At 45.7% G+C, this 16162-nt stretch overlaps 1 protein-coding gene across 2 annotated transcripts in view; it reads left to right on the top strand.

Annotated features, from left to right (window-relative positions):
- Positions 1–16162, top strand: part of ITGA1 (integrin subunit alpha 1) — a 286895-nt gene that overhangs the window by 201415 nt on the left and 69318 nt on the right. Inside the window, exons 13-14 of one of the 2 annotated variants that reach the window (XM_077285259.1) lie at positions 5034–5177; positions 14962–15189. In XM_077285259.1, coding sequence (XP_077141374.1) covers positions 5034–5177; positions 14962–15189 — 372 coding nt within the window. Of the gene's footprint in view, positions 1–5033; positions 5178–14958; positions 15190–16162 lie in introns of both variants that reach the window. The other variant, XM_077285250.1, reaches the window with a different exon arrangement.

The following is a 16162-nucleotide window of genomic DNA, read 5'->3' as shown; positions in this document are numbered from 1 at the left end:
CACCAGGTACTCAAAATGACCCTCGGGCGTATTAAATGCTGTTTTCTATTCATCACCCTGTTTAATACGCACAAGATTATACGCCCCACGAAGGTCAATCTTGGTGAACCAACTAGCCCCCTTAATCCGAGCAAACAAATCAGACAGTAGAGGCAAAGGGTACTGAAATTTGACCGTGATTTTATTGAGAAGGTGGTAATCTATACAGGGTCTCAGAGAACCATCCTTCTTGGCCACAAAAAAGAACCCTGCTCCCAACGGTGACGAAGACGGGCGAATATGCCCTTTCTCCAAGGACTCCTTTATATAACTCCGCATAGCGGCATGTTCTGGTACAGATAAATTGAAAAGTCGGCCCTTAGGGAACTTACTACCAGGAATCAAATTAATAGCACAATCACAATCCCTATGAGGAGGTAGGGCACTGGACTTGGGCTCATCAAATACATCCCGGTAATCCGACAAAAACTCAGGGACTTCAGAAGGAGTGGAAGAAGAAATTGACATCAAAGGAACATCACCATGTACCCCTTGACAACCCCAACTAGACACAGACATTGATTTCCAATCCAATACAGGATTATGAACCTGTAGCCATGGCAAACCCAACATGACAACATCATGCAAATTATGCAACACCAAAAAGCGAATATCTTCCTGATGTGCAGGAGCCATGCACATGGTCAACTGAGTCCAATACTGAGGTTTATTCTTGGCCAATGGCGTAGCATCAATTCCCCTTAATGGAATAGGATACTGCAAAGGCTCCAAGGAAAAACCACAGCGCCTGGCAAACTCCAAGTCCATCAAGTTCAGGGCAGCGCCCGAATCCACAAATGCCATAACAGAATAGGACAACTGTTATGACCCCAATGGCGAGGGTCTCAGAGGCACTAGTAAGTCTGCAAAATACAAAAATCCAGCTCATAGGGCAGTGGTAACTGGATTGACCATATATCTAATCCTAACGCCAACACTAGAAGTAGCCGGGGATCATGCCTACGTTGATCGCTAGATGACTCGCGCCAGCCGGAGAATCTAACTACCCCTAGAAGAGGAAAACAAAGACCTCTCTTGCCTCCAGAGAAAGGGACCCCAAAGTTGGATACAAGCCCCCCACAAATAATAACGGTGAGGTAAGAGGAAATGACAAACACAGAAATGAACTAGGATTAGCAAAGAGAGGCCCGCTTCACTAATAGCAGAATATAGAAAGATAACTTATATGGTCAACAAAAACCCTAACAAAATCCATGCTGGAAATTCAAGAACCCCCGAACCGACTAACGGTCCGGGGGGAGAACGCCAGCCCCCTAGAGCTTCCAGCAAAGTCAGGAACAGTTTAGGACAAGCTGGACAAAAATGCAATCAAAACAAATAGCAAAAAAGCAAAGAAGCAGACTTAACTTGATCTAGCAGGAACCAGGATCAGTAGAAAAGAGCACAGCAGATTAGCTCTGATTACTACGTTGCCAGGCATTGAACTGAAGGTCCAGGGAGCTTATATAGCAAAACCCCTGAACTAACGACCCAGGTGAGAATACAAGGGATGACAGAAAAACCCAGAGTCAAATAACTAGTAACCACTAGAGGGAGCCAAAAAGCAAATTCACAACAGTACCCCCCCCTTAGTGAGGGGTCACCGAACCCTCACCAAGACCACCAGGGCGATCAGGATGAGCGGCGTGAAAGGCACGAACCAAATCGGCCGCATGTACATCAGAGGCGACCACCCAGGAATTATCCTCCTGACCATATCCCTTCCACTTGACCAGGTACTGAAGCCTCCGCCTGGAGAGACGAGAATCCAAGATCTTTTCCACCACGTACTCCAACTCGCCCTCAACCAACACTGGAGCAGGAGGCTCAGCAGAAGGAACCACAGGCACAACGTACCGCCGCAACAAGGATCTATAAAACACGTTGTGAATGGCAAATGACACAGGAAGATCCAGGCGAAAGGACACAGGATTAAGGATTTCCAATATCTTGTAAGGACCAATGAAGCGAGGTTTAAATTTGGGAGAGGAGACCTTCAAAGGAACAAAGCGAGAAGAAAGCCACACCAAATCCCCAACCCGAAGTCGGGGACCCACACCGCGGCGGCGGTTGGCAAAACGCTGAGCCTTCTCCTGTGACAACTTCAAGTTGTCCACCACATGATTCCAGATCCGCTGCAACCTATCCACCACAGAATCCACCCCAGGACAGTCGGAAGGCTCCACATGACCCGAGGAAAAACGAGGATGGAAACCAGAGTTGCAGAAAAATGGCGAAACCAAGGTAGCGGAACTAGCCCGATTATTAAGGGCAAACTCAGCCAACGGCAAGAAGTAGCCGGGGATCATGCCTACGTTGATCGCTAGATGACTCGCGCCAGCCGGAGAATCTAACTACCCCTAGAAGAGGAAAACAAAGACCTCTCTTGCCTCCAGAGAAAGGGACCCCAAAGTTGGATACAAGCCCCCCACAAATAATAACGGTGAGGTAAGAGGAAATGACAAACACAGAAATGAACTAGGATTAGCAAAGAGAGGCCCGCTTCACTAATAGCAGAATATAGAAAGATAACTTATATGGTCAACAAAAACCCTAACAAAATCCACGCTGGAAATTCAAGAACCCCCGAACCGACTAACGGTCCGGGGGGAGAACGCCAGCCCCCTAGAGCTTCCAGCAAAGTCAGGAACAGTTTAGGACAAGCTGGACAAAAATGCAATCAAAACAAATAGCAAAGAAGCAGACTTAGCTTGATCTAGCAGGAACCAGGATCAGTAGAAAAGAGCACAGCAGATTAGCTCTGATTACTACGTTGCCAGGCATTGAACTGAAGGTCCAGGGAGCTTATACAGCAAAACCCCTGAACTAACGACCCAGGTGAGAATACAAGGGATGACAGAAAAACCCAGAGTCAAATAACTAGTAACCACTAGAGGGAGCCAAAAAGCAAATTCACAACAGACAACAAAGAGCAAATCAGAGTGACAGACAAGAGAAATTTAGGCTGTACAGTACTAATGGTGACAGACCTAGCGAACCGCTTAGTGCGCTTAGGACAATCAGAGATAGCATGAGTGGAGTCACCACAGTAAAAACACAGCCCATTCTGACGTCTGTGTTCTTGCCTTTCAGTTCTGGTCAAAGTCCTATCACATTGCATAAGCTCAGGCCTCTGCTCTGAGGACACCGCCAAATGGTGCACAACTTTGCGCTCGCGCAAACGCCGATCAATCTGAATAGCCAAGGACATTGATTTATTCAGACCAGCAGGCGTGGAGAATCCCACCATAACATCCTTAAGGGCTTCAGAAAGACCCTTTCTGAAAATTGCTGCCAGGGCACACTCATTCCATTGAGTAAGCACTGACCACTTTCTAAACTTCTGGCAATATACCTCCTCTTCATCCTGACCCTGACACAGATCCAGCAGGATTTTCTCTGCCTGATCCACAGAATTCGGTTCGTCATAAAGCAATCCAAGCGCCAGAAAAAACGCATCTACATTAAGCAATGCAGGATCTCCTGGCACTAGGGAGAATGCCCAGTCTTGAGGGTTACCACGTAACAAAGAAATAATAATCTTTACTTGCTGAATGGGGTTACCAGAAGAGCGGGGTTTCAGAGCAAGAAACAGTCTGCAATTATTTTTGAAATTCAGAAACTTAGATTTATCCCCAGAAAACAAATCAGGAATTGGAATTCTAGGCTCTAACATCGGATTCTGAACTACATCATTTTGAATACTTTGTACCCTTGCAGTGAGTTGATCCACACATGAGGACAGACCTTGAATATCCATATCTACACCTGAGTCCTGAACCACCCAGAGGTTAAGGGGAAAAGAAAGACAAAACACACTGCAGAGAAAAAAAAATTGGCTCAGAACTTCTCTTATCCCTCTTTTGAGATGTAATAACACTTTGTGGGCCAGCTGTACTGTTATGGACCTGATGGTTAGGAGCACCCGGAATGACCTGATGGTTAAACTAGAAATCTGGGACAAGCTCTGGGGAAGTGGGAGCTCTACTGACCGCAAACCCTAATCCTATCGCAAACACTAGAAATAGCCGTGGAGCGTTCCTAACTCTCCCTAGACGCCTCTTCACAGCCTAAGAGCTAACTACCCCTAAAGATAGAAACAAAAGCCTCACCTTGCCTCAGAGAAATTCCCCAAAGGAAAAGGCAGCCCCCCACATATATTGACGGTGAGTTAAGAGGAAAGTTACAAACACAGGAATGAAACAGGTTTTAGCAAAGGAGGCCCAATCTTACTAAATAGTCAGAGGATAGGAAAGGGAACTATGCGGTCAGTACAAAAATCTACAAAAACCACGCAGAGTATGCAAAAAGACCTCCACACCGACTCACGGTGTGGAGGTGCAACTCTGCACCCCCAGAGCTTCCAGCTAGCAAGGAAATATCATGATAGCAAGCTGGACTAAAACTAGCATGTACTGAGAAATATATTCAGAAAGCAATGAACAACAAATGAACTAGCAGGGACTTAGCTTCTGCTGGAGTAGACAGGTCATCAGAGAAATCCAAGAGAGATCTGAACCAGTACTGAGACATTGACAGCTGGCATGAAGTAACGATCTGAGTGGAGTTAAATAGGGAAGCCAGCCAAGCAGTAAACGAGGGCAGCTGAGAAAGCCAACCTCAAGGACCAGCAGTTCCACTCAAAGCCACCAGAGGGTGTCCAAGGACAGAACTCACCGAAGTACCATTCATGACCACAGGAGGGAGCCCGAAAACGGAATTCACAACAGTAGTGGGATGTTTTCCATGGACTTATTGACTAGCATGGCCAGGTGCGATCCGATAATCAGATTCAACTTGGACATGCCGCGATTATATCTTCAAACCTGTTCGGTCCATGGAAAAAGATCGGACATGTGCAAAGCTCCATAGAAAAATAAGGGTCAGGCTTCAATCTGATGTTTTGTTGGATCACACTCGGGCTGAAAATACGGCAATGTGTACAAGCTTTATTCCTAATTTTCTCTCATTTCATTCGCTTTTTTTTGTTTCAGATTGGGTCTTACTTTGGGAGCGTCCTCACCACAGTGGATGTCGATGATGATTCAGTCACTGATATCCTGCTCGTTGGTGCACCAATGTATATGGGAAGCGAAAAGCAAGAACAAGGAAAAGTCTATGTCTACAGAATTGATAAGGTAATGCATGAGCAGTTAGAGGTTGTTGGGGAGGAGGATATCTATTATTCATACCCGTATTTAACTGTGTACATATCTGCATGTATAGGCGCACAAAAAGCCATAGTTGTTGCTTTTATACACTGTACTATCTGGCAGTATATAGCAGTGTGAGGGATGTATTGGGTAGAATTACCCAGATATGGATTTTAACCCTGAGATCAGGAATCTTCTGCAGCCACAACACTGAATTGCTTCCATTCCACAAATGAGTGACGGGTAACAGAGGAAATCAGCAAATGGAGATTTCAGTGCTTTTATTTCATTCATTTATTATGATTTTGTGTAGGTTACTAATATATATCTAGTGATGTAGTAACACATTGCAATAAGCAGATTTGCTGAAATTGAAATTCAGCAGTTTTCTCAAACTTGGCTTGGAAATTCAATTTGCATCAGAGTTAGTCGATGCAAATAAAATCTTCCATATTATGTTCTAATGTCTTATAAACCTGGGGTGTAAAATTAAATTAATATGCATCTCACCGCTAACCTATGCCAATGCTACAGCCTTCCATTTATTGCTAGTTTATTTCGCCACACAAGGTTTTTTTTACTGTATCTTCACTGTGCACTGGGGCTAGAAGCCTGGAAGATGCTGGAAGAGAACCTTGTGTCCCGAAGTCAAGAAGTTGCAAGATGGAGAATGGAGCTTTAAGGAGTACCAAATGATGGGCTGCTGCAGCAGTGGGACAGGTGAGCACTGATGCTAAAATTTAGCAAAATGGTGACCACCATTTTGCTGAATTTACACAAAATGAATCACAAAATAGTTTAATTCAGCAGAATCCAAATGTTAAAAAAAGTTCAAGGAGAATTTGGTTAAAATTGTTTCAATCATCGTTAGTGACCAGACCTGTCCATCATCCTCTTCGAATTGTAAATATGGTTTTCATGTGCAGCATTTTTCAATTGGAGCAGTCTGATGGACAGGTCTGGCTGTGTACTCCTCCATCAACTGTCATTTTGAAAAAAGAAGAGCTGTACAGTCTGTAAGGCGACACAACGAAGAGTCTAGAGTTTCGGCAGAACGTCATGTGTGCGTCAAGTCGGAACTATGGCGTCACGTTCATTAATCAGTAAAGGCAATGCGAATGACGTCAAAGAGGAAGCGGTACACAGGCACTGGTTCGTCAGCTTTCGACCACTGATGTGGCTACCTAACTAGGGTCCTGAGAATCATTTTGCTCAGCTCTAGTATATTTGTCTGCATTAACATGACAAAGAAGGGGCTGGTCTAGCCATTGAAAAAAGTCATGTTTAACCTAATGTCCTAATATTAGAATAAACTCATATCTTATGAGTAAAAACACTTCCCAAAATCCAAAAAATTACAACAAATGACCCAGGTGTGAGTATACCATAGATAACAAAAGAAGTGTTACAAAATCATCTGTGCATTAAAAAAATATATTTTATTAAATTATTTAAAATAATGTTGCTTGATATAATATTTTTGATATAAAAAGAAAGGTGCCGGAAAAGATAGAGAAAGAGGGGCCAGATTTTATAAGATAAATACATCCTTAAAGTAAATTTTCAACATTCATAAATCATGCCTGATTATATTATATGGGACAATAATACACAATGTAAGAAGTTTCCTAGAGTTTGCATTTCACAACAGAGTGATAAGAAATCTATGTAAGATACAAATAATTCCTGATCACTAATATCTATTGCACAGAACCCTGAAAAAAAATTATACTGTATATGAGTAGCAGTATTGTCCTCTAGTTATAAAGTGCTAACAAGAGCAACTGGGAAGCTGAAGGCTAAAACCTAGTACTAACAAGCTCCATTGTATGGTATTGTGCAAATTTAATTAAGCATATATAAAGACAATGTTATGTGCTTGAAATATAGATTGTTAGAAAGAAAAGGCATGTAAAACAATGTTTTTACCTGAAGTTATCAGCAATGTAAAGTAGTCAAACACTCCGCCCCCTCTGCCCCATCGTACACGTTTCGCCCTGCTTCTTCGGGGGGCGTCTATGTCTATTCTCTATCTTTTTCAGCACATTTCTTTTTATATCAAAAATATTCTATCAAACAACATTATTTTAAATAATTTAATAAAAGAATTTTTTAAAGCACAGATGATTTTGTAACACTTCTTTTATTACCTATGGTATACTCACACCTGGGTCAATTGTTGTAAATTGAAAAAGGTCAGTCAGGATCAGGGCCGGGGCAAAGTATTTTGGTGTACTAGGCAGATGAAGCCAATGGAGACCCCCCCCCCCCACCCCAAAGCAAAGGAATGACTCAGAGACTAAGGTAACAGAACCCCTAATGCACCTACCCCTCTACCACCGATGGGTTAGGTAGCACACTCTGATGACCACTTCAACTAGAATTGTTACCTTTTTCACAAAAAAAGTCATCAAAAGTAAAAAAAAGTGGTGAACTTAACATGTGACTTAACAGAGAGTGCAATTTCAAAGTTACAGTAGATACAGAATCAATCATTTTTTGCTGACCATTTTCACAATACAGGGGGGAAAGTAGCAATATCCATCCCTGACGTTCTATATTTTAAATGTAGAACCCAAGAATAGCCGTGGGGAAAAATAAAGCATAACTATAATTTTGGCCTTTTCATTTCAATTAGGGTGTCCAGCACTTGGCAGATACCCTAATGGAAAATAAACAAACCCCAATTATAGATAAACGGATACAGCTGATGGTTTTTGCATCCGTCATGTGATAAATACAGCTTGTGCAAAACTAATGATGGCTATTGTGATGTATTCTGGTTCTGGTGACACTCATGCAGTGACGGTTGTTCTGGTGCTGTAGTCATGTAGTGAGGATGATTCTGGTGAGATTAATCACCAGAACCATCATCAGTACATGAATATGAAGCCAAAATCATCATAAGTACATAATTAGAGCACCAGAGTCATCAATAGTACATGGATATGGCACCAGAATCATCATCAGTAAATAAATACGTCACCAGATCCATCATCAGCACATGAATACGTCACCAGAACCACCATTAATACATGAATGCATCACTAGATTCACCACCAGTACATGAGTAAATCAACAGTCTTACCATCAGTACTTGACGACGTCACCACAACCACCATCAGTAAATTAATAAGTCACCAGAACCTCCATCAGTACATGAATATATGACCAGAATCAAGACAATACAGAAACCACAATACTCATAGTAGTATATACTTAGTCAGTATCGCAAACACTTACATTCAGATACCTTATAGAATGGATCTTACAGTCATCTTTCTTGTCATCTCCATCTTGCCTAGATGCCAAGACTTTTCACATCCACAGTTGATCTCTGCAGAACTCCCTCTTCTCCGGTCTTTTGCATTAAATCCCCACACAGTGCCCTTAAAAATAAGAGTGTTATTAAAATGCGTTCTGTGTAAAAGTATCTGTTTATATTATGACCTAAATAAGCCTACTATAGTATATGACCTCCACACTGTCTATCATTATCAGCTATAACCACCACACCATCTGCCCTTATGAACCACGGCCTATGCCATGACTGTCCCCTCCCTAATTTTACATTACACTTATATCTTTCTATACACTTTCTATATCTCCACACTGTCTCCCCACCATGCTAGCCCCTCTGCATATTGTGACTCCATTTCACACTGTCTCCTCCCCATATCCATTATGTGCCCCTTTTGACACTATTCTCTCATACTGCCCACGACGATACCCTCTCCTCACATTGTCCTGATACACAGAATGATGGTCACCACAGCCGCCCATACGGTCTGATATCCACAACAAGCCATCAATATATAGGATGATGTCCACCACAGACCCCCATGTATACTATGATGGCCCCCACAGCACCCTATACAGTATTGTGGCCCACAAACAGCAGCTCAAACGGTATGATATTCACCATAGCCCCCTATTCAATATGGCCACCACAGCCCCCAGTATAATGAACTCCACAGCCCCATGTACAGTATAGTCACTACAGCTCCTATATTCTTTGCTGTCCCTCCACACAGCCCCTCATTTCATGGCCCAAATACACATACACAGCCCCTCATTTCATGGCTCCCGCAGAGTCACTCATTTCATATCCCCCTCACACAGCATCTCATATTATGAACCCCCGGGGCACAACCCTTCATATTATTCCCCTTCTCTGCAGTCTTTCATCTTATTCCCCCCATCTGCACAGCCCTTCATTTTATTCCCCAACCTGAAAAAAGAAAGACTTATACTCACCTAATCCCGACTTCCATCCATCGTCTCCTCTTCTGTGACGTACAGCAGTAGACGCTGGATGACGCAATGACGTCACTCTATCGCACAATCCAATGTCACCTGTGTGCGACATTTCCAACAAGGCGCAGGTTCTGGGCTCCTGGTGGAGCAAAGGAGATTACAGCTCCTCTGCTCCTGTCCTGGGAGGCGCACAGCAATTGTATTCGCATCTGACAGATGCGAATACAATTGAGTCCAGGGAGGCGCAACATTGCTTACCTTCATTCCTGTGCCCCGGACGTCAGTGTGCTGAATGTCTGCGGCTGCAGGTAGGTGTCAGGTGGCTGCAGCCATTCAGCAATTTTTTTTTTAATGTGCGCCCCCCTCGGGTAGGCAGGTGAGGGCCCTGCTTACCATTTGTCAGCGCCTGTTAAGGATCCATTGCATAAGTGATGCAAATGAAAGCAGAGGGAATCCATTTATAACTATGGGTTCAATCTGGTGTCCATTTTTAGAACAGGAGAGAAAAACATGCAGAACTATTTTTTCCATTATAAAAACTTACACATAATGGAACCTGGGCAGACTTAATACATAATCAATAGGTTCCGTCTGCTACAGTTTACATCAGTTATGCAACAAATATGCTTTTGCAGCACCCCAGAGTCCTGGTCGTTGCAGTACTGTGGCTCCGCCACTATGGGGAGCCATGGTGCGTCTGATGGCACTGAAGGAGTTCATCTGATCAGGTATCACAGACACCAATACATTTCACAGCTGGGCCTCCGGGGGGAGCTAAGGGTTCTATTCATTAGGCCACTCCCCACCATAGTGGGTAAACTGGGGGTCAGGCAGGAAGTTAGATCAGAAAGCTGACTGGGTTGGAACCAGGCAACACCTTGTGGCAGAGGGTGTTGTGGGGGAAGATACAGTAGGGTCTCTGTCAGGGGTGGGATCCTGACAGAGGCTTGGCAACTTGAGCGAACGTAACGGGACCGCGCCTGCTCCGGGTAGCGGCGGTGCCCAAGGAAGGACTAGAAGCGAGATAGATTGTGCTGAGTGAGAAACGAGATCAAGCAAAAGGAGAAATACCAGTAGAGGTCGTGCTGTAAGACCGGAGCAACACCCTACTGAGGCGCATTACCGGTGGCCGGAACGCCGAGGGAGTATCATAACATTCAGCTTCAAGCAATACTCTAAACAGCGGCAGGACAGTCAGTCTAAGGCGGGCTGTCTAACTCAAATCACCTATGCAGTCTTGGGGGGCAACTTGTGGAGAGGGGCGACTCTAGGGTCCCGGAAGAGCTCCGAGCCTACCCGTCAAACGGGTGCCGTCCCAACCAGAACATCAGGGAGGGACGGAGGATTAGAAGAACATCATTTAATCGAGTTGTGAGGGAACTTAAGAAACAGACACAACAGTTGTGGGGGACTTTCCGTAAGCACAGCAGGGAAGGACCACAACACATAGCACAAGAAGGAAGGCACCGATTTCCACCTGTGAAGAGAACTCTGGAGGTGCCATTGGACCGGCCGGACTTGCGCAGCCTGGTGAACCGTATTCCGGACTGAGGACCCAGAGATCTTCAGTAAAGAGGTAAAGAGACTGCAACCTGGTGTCCTCGTTATTTATTGCACCGCACCACTACAGCGTCACTACCATCATCCACACCTGCTATTCACTGTGTGCCCCACGGCAGGGTCACGGACCGGGGCCTAGCCGCCGTGACAACCCCAGAGCAGAGACTCACACAGGCCCGGTACCGGGTACCCCTCGGCCCTGTGGCGGTGGGGGCGCTACAAACTTGGCGTCACGAACAGGATCTACTTAAGCCTGAAGAATCAGGTCATGTGTGCCTTGGAACTGTGATTTATTGTGCCTGGACTGTACTTTATTGTAAAGACTGTGCTGCGCCATTTACCGCCAAAACTCACGCCAAAAGTCGCCACCATTGCAGCGCCATGGAGAGCGCGGGAGAAGAGGGGCGTGAAGTGGGCGTAGGCAGGCTGGAAAGCGCGAACGACAATGGCCGCCCAGTCCAAATATTTCTGTGTTCTGCGGACGTGTCCGTCAACAGCCGAGGTCCGCCTCCTGATCCTGTTTGGAGGGTGGAGACCATGGAGACGGGGCCGCCCACGAAAGAGACCGCGGGAAGAGGACATTGGAAAAAAAGCAAAGATGGCGACACCAGGAACACCGCGTGGGACTGACCCGATCCGGCCTGAGGCTGCGCAACCCGACACAGCCCCAGAAGCGCCAACGCTGCGGGGTCTGACCCTCACGGAGCCACCGATGAGCCGACCCCCTTTTCCGCTGTCTGAGGAGTGTGTGGCTGCAGCCGAGGCCCGACAGCTAGCCCGCCGGCTGGAGGCTGATGCCCGCGTGCTTACTCGGTTGGGCCAGCCCACGGAGGTCTGGTTGTCCCCAGTGTCCCCTGTTCCCTCCCACCTGGCCGCGGCTGGAGGTACGCTACAGACGCCGGACCTGAAGATCATGCCGGACGCTGAACATTTACGGCGTCTGATGGCAGCGTGGCGGAGCCGGCCCCAGCCTGCAGCGCCGATTGACTTGGTCAGAGCTCCAGAGATCCCGCCGTCACACTGGGGTGTGGTAGTGTCCTTTAACCCCCGGCACGGAAGAGGAGTTATCCAGGAGATTGGAGAGCCGCTGCAGGTCCGTGTCGATCGGGAGGAGGTGGAGCCCTGCAGCGGGAGGTTCGCTCGAGATCTGGAGCCGGGCGACGCCGTGACTTACACGAGGTGGAGGAGGGAGGCTGGTGAGACGGGCTGGATAGCCCGAGGCGTACAGCGATGCATTGCCCTCCAGGCTGCTGCCGGAACACCGGAAGAAGATGATCCAGTGAGGGAAGCAGCAGAGCCCGGCCCCGCGGGACCTCGAGAGGCCCGGCCTCGCCGTGCCCCGGAGGGACGTGTGCACCTGCCAGTGAGAAGGGCTTCCCGGCAGGGGATCTTATCGCTGCGGGGACCGGAACCGCGTCCTGGCTCACCAGTGCGATCCGTTGGCCTGGTGAGGCCAGATCGGAAACCACCCTGTTCCACAAAGAACGAGTAAGCATAATTGCTTTATTAATATGTACATAGTTTTTAACTGTTTGTTTCCTGTTTGGCTGAACCTGTCCAGGGTTAACTCTTAAGGGGATCCTTCTGTGGACCTGGGATCCCTATTGTTTTGTTTTCTTGTTTGTTTTCCAAGTTTTTGCACAAAGTTTACAGAACTGCTGAAATCATGAACAGTGCATGATCCGAACTTCTTGTATATAGTTTGCACCTTATTAAAGGCGCTCCCTACTGGTTTTACTTAAAGAAGGACTCTTTGTGAAGATACCACACTGGAACCTTTGCTGAGTATGGACTGGTAGCTTGAGAAGGCGTGCTACCTCATAGAGACTTGGTCCCCTCTTAAAGGGGATGTTCATTTGTTACGCTTAAACTGTGATATTGCTTGAAATAGGAAGCAATAATGTTTTGACCAAAGAAAGAGATGATAATGTTTACCTGAGAAAGTTATATGTATTTAATTAGTTAAATGTGAAGGAATACTGATGATGTGCTCTGAGAAGGAAAAGGTGAAAGATAGAAGAAGGATGCAGTGGGCCCGTAGGGATAGACGTGGTGTCCAGCATGCATGAAAGGAAGAAAGATAATGAGAAGGCTTAATGTTCAATAGAGAATGTTTTTGATAATGCTGATAGATAGTTAGGATAGAAGGTAAACCCTGAGTCCTCATAGGAGTCATGTAGAGATGACTTAGTGCTCTTAAACTGAAAGTAATGTTATGTTCTATACTGTGTATAGTAGTTGAAAAGGCAGTAGGCCCTGGCTGAACGGGGCGGTCCTGTAACTGAAAGGAGAGGCAGTAGGTCTGGTGCCGATAGGACAGGCGGTCCTGCAGATTCAAAGAAGGAGAATGAGAAAGTTAAATTGCCTTATAATGTGATTATAGGAAGGTCTTTAGTGGATTTAGAGTGTAAGTCCTTAAAGGCAATGTTAAATTATTGTTCAACAATTTTGCACTTAGTAGAATACCCGGTTGGGTAACAGGAGTTATTTATAGCCTGTAATTTATAATGTTAACCATGTTTGTAACGTTCAAGTGTCCTTACCTCCCATAAAGGGAAGCCTGTTCAAGTATACTTATTGTCATTACACTCAACGAAACTGTATGTCTTTTTGCTAACTTGTATTGTTGTTTTCTTCCCAGTCCCGGAGTACTGTGTTTAACCAGGGGGGAGTGCAGCGCCCCAGAGTCCTGGTCGTTGCAGTACTGTGGCTCCGCCACTATGGGGAGCCATGGTGCGTCTGATGGCACTGAAGGAGTTCATCTGATCAGGTATCACAGACACCAATACATTTCACAGCTGGGCCTCCGGGGGGAGCTAAGGGTTCTATTCATTAGGCCACTCCCCACCATAGTGGGTAAACTGGGGGTCAGGCAGGAAGTTAGATCAGAAAGCTGACTGGGTTGGAACCAGGCAACACCTTGTGGCAGAGGGTGTTGTGGGGGAAGATACAGTAGGGTCTCTGTCAGGGGTGGGATCCTGACAGAGGCTTGGCAACTTGAGCGAACGTAACGGGACCGCGCCTGCTCCGGGTAGCGGCGGTGCCCAAGGAAGGACTAGAAGCGAGATAGATTGTGCTGAGTGAGAAACGAGATCAAGCAAAAGGAGAAATAACAGTAGGGGTCGTGCTGTAAGACCGGAGCAACACCCTACTGAGGCGCATTACCGGTGGCCGGAACGCCGAGGGAGTATCATAACATTCAGCTTCAAGCAATACTCTAAACAGCGGCAGGACAGTCAGTCTAAGGCGGGCTGTCTAACTCAAATCACCTATGCAGTCTTGGGGGGCAACTTGTGGAGAGGGGCGACTCTAGGGTCCCGGAAGAGCTCCGAGCCTACCCGTCAAACGGGTGCCGTCCCAACCAGAACATCAGGGAGGGACGGAGGATTAGAAGAACATCATTTAATCGAGTTGTGAGGGAACTTAAGAAACAGACACAACAGTTGTGGGGGACTTTCCGTAAGCACAGCAGGGAAGGACCACAACACATAGCGCAAGAAGGAAGGCACCGATTTCCACCTGTGAAGAGAACTCTGGAGGTGCCATTGGACCGGCCGGACTTGCGCAGCCTGGTGAACCGTATTCCGGACTGAGGACCCAGAGATCTTCAGTAAAGAGGTAAAGAGACTGCAACCTGGTGTCCTCGTTATTTATTGCACCGCACCACTACAGCGTCACTACCATCATCCACACCTGCTATTCACTGTGCGCCCCACGGCAGGGTCACGGACCGGGGCCTAGCCACCGTGACAACCCCAGAGCAGAGACTCACACAGGCCCGGTACCGGGTACCCATCGGCCCTGCGGCGGTGGGGGCGCTACACTTTTGACATAAATTCCATCTTTCTGTTCCTAAAAAAGGACTGCAGAATGCTAAAAGTGTGACTGTAGTCTGGTTGTGTATGTACTGACTGTGGAGAAGATGAATTCAGATATCTTGTATTCACAGAAGACATTCAAACTTGAATTGACTTTGGAACCTCTGAACCAAACTTGTAAAGACGACGCTAAGAACGAGCCGTGCGGAGCACGCTTCGGGACAGCAATAGCTTCAGTGAAGGACCTCAACCTTGACGGATTTAATGATGTGGCCATAGGAGCTCCATTAGAAGGAGATCACAGAGGAGCTGTATATATTTATCACGGAAGTAGGAAATCTATAAAGAAAGACTATGCTCAGGTATGTGTAAAATGTAATCACCTTACTAGGACAGGTCTAGCGAGAAAAGACAAAAGTTTACTTTATACAATTAGTAATAAACTTATCACAAGTGCACATTCCTTTAGGGTTCATTCACTTTTACAAGTAGTGATGTGTCTCAAGCATATAATAACTATGGTGGCCTGTAAGGATCTTATGGCCACAATTGGCAAATGGTAGAGATCACTCTCAGTCCACCCTGATCATTATCATACAGATCTTGTCCCAAATCTTGGATGCTTTGGATAACATTGTAAAAAAGAGACCCAAGTCTAGACTGCTCTTGGATTCTCAAGTGAAAAGCATATTTACCAAAATCAATATGGGTCAAAAGCTTATTTGTGTGGTACAGATGGTCACCCTGAGTGTACAGTCATGGCTAAAAGTTTTGAGACTGACACAAATTTTGTCCACAGGCAAACAGAGCAGCTCACCTCACCTGTATCATAACATCTTAAATGTTGTCTAGGCACATGATTTTTTAATAGAGAACATGAGTTCATCCTGGAGGACGGAGTGCCGACCTTTTCTTCAGTGACACAAATTTTGGTTTTCATAAAGCTTGCTGTTTCAATATGTTTAGATCTTTTAGTTTAATGTTTGTATGTTTACTTAAATACAATTATAATCATGTCATGACTCATAAGTTTTTTAGAGTTTTATAGACGAATACAAAGTTTATATAAAGACTCAATATTCATAGTGTTAACTGTTATTTTTCAAGACAGCTTCAATTTGCCCTTACTTGCTGGGTATCAGCTTCTAGGCCAAATTGTAACTGATGACAGCCCATTCTTGTCTCATCAGTGCCTGGAGTTTAAAAAACCTAATGAAATGAACTGGGATACAAAGTGGTGTGCATGCAGCATGTAAGCACACGTTCACACTTGGCCGCTGAACAGAAAAAAAACAAAGAGAGAAACATAATAAGTACATACCCTGCAGTAAATAA

This window comes from Ranitomeya variabilis, chromosome 1 (assembly GCF_051348905.1).
Source record: "Ranitomeya variabilis isolate aRanVar5 chromosome 1, aRanVar5.hap1, whole genome shotgun sequence".
Lineage (NCBI taxonomy): Eukaryota > Metazoa > Chordata > Amphibia > Anura > Dendrobatidae > Ranitomeya > Ranitomeya variabilis.
Note: the sequence above shows the minus strand (reverse complement) of the source record. Positions and strands in the feature narration are given on the sequence as shown.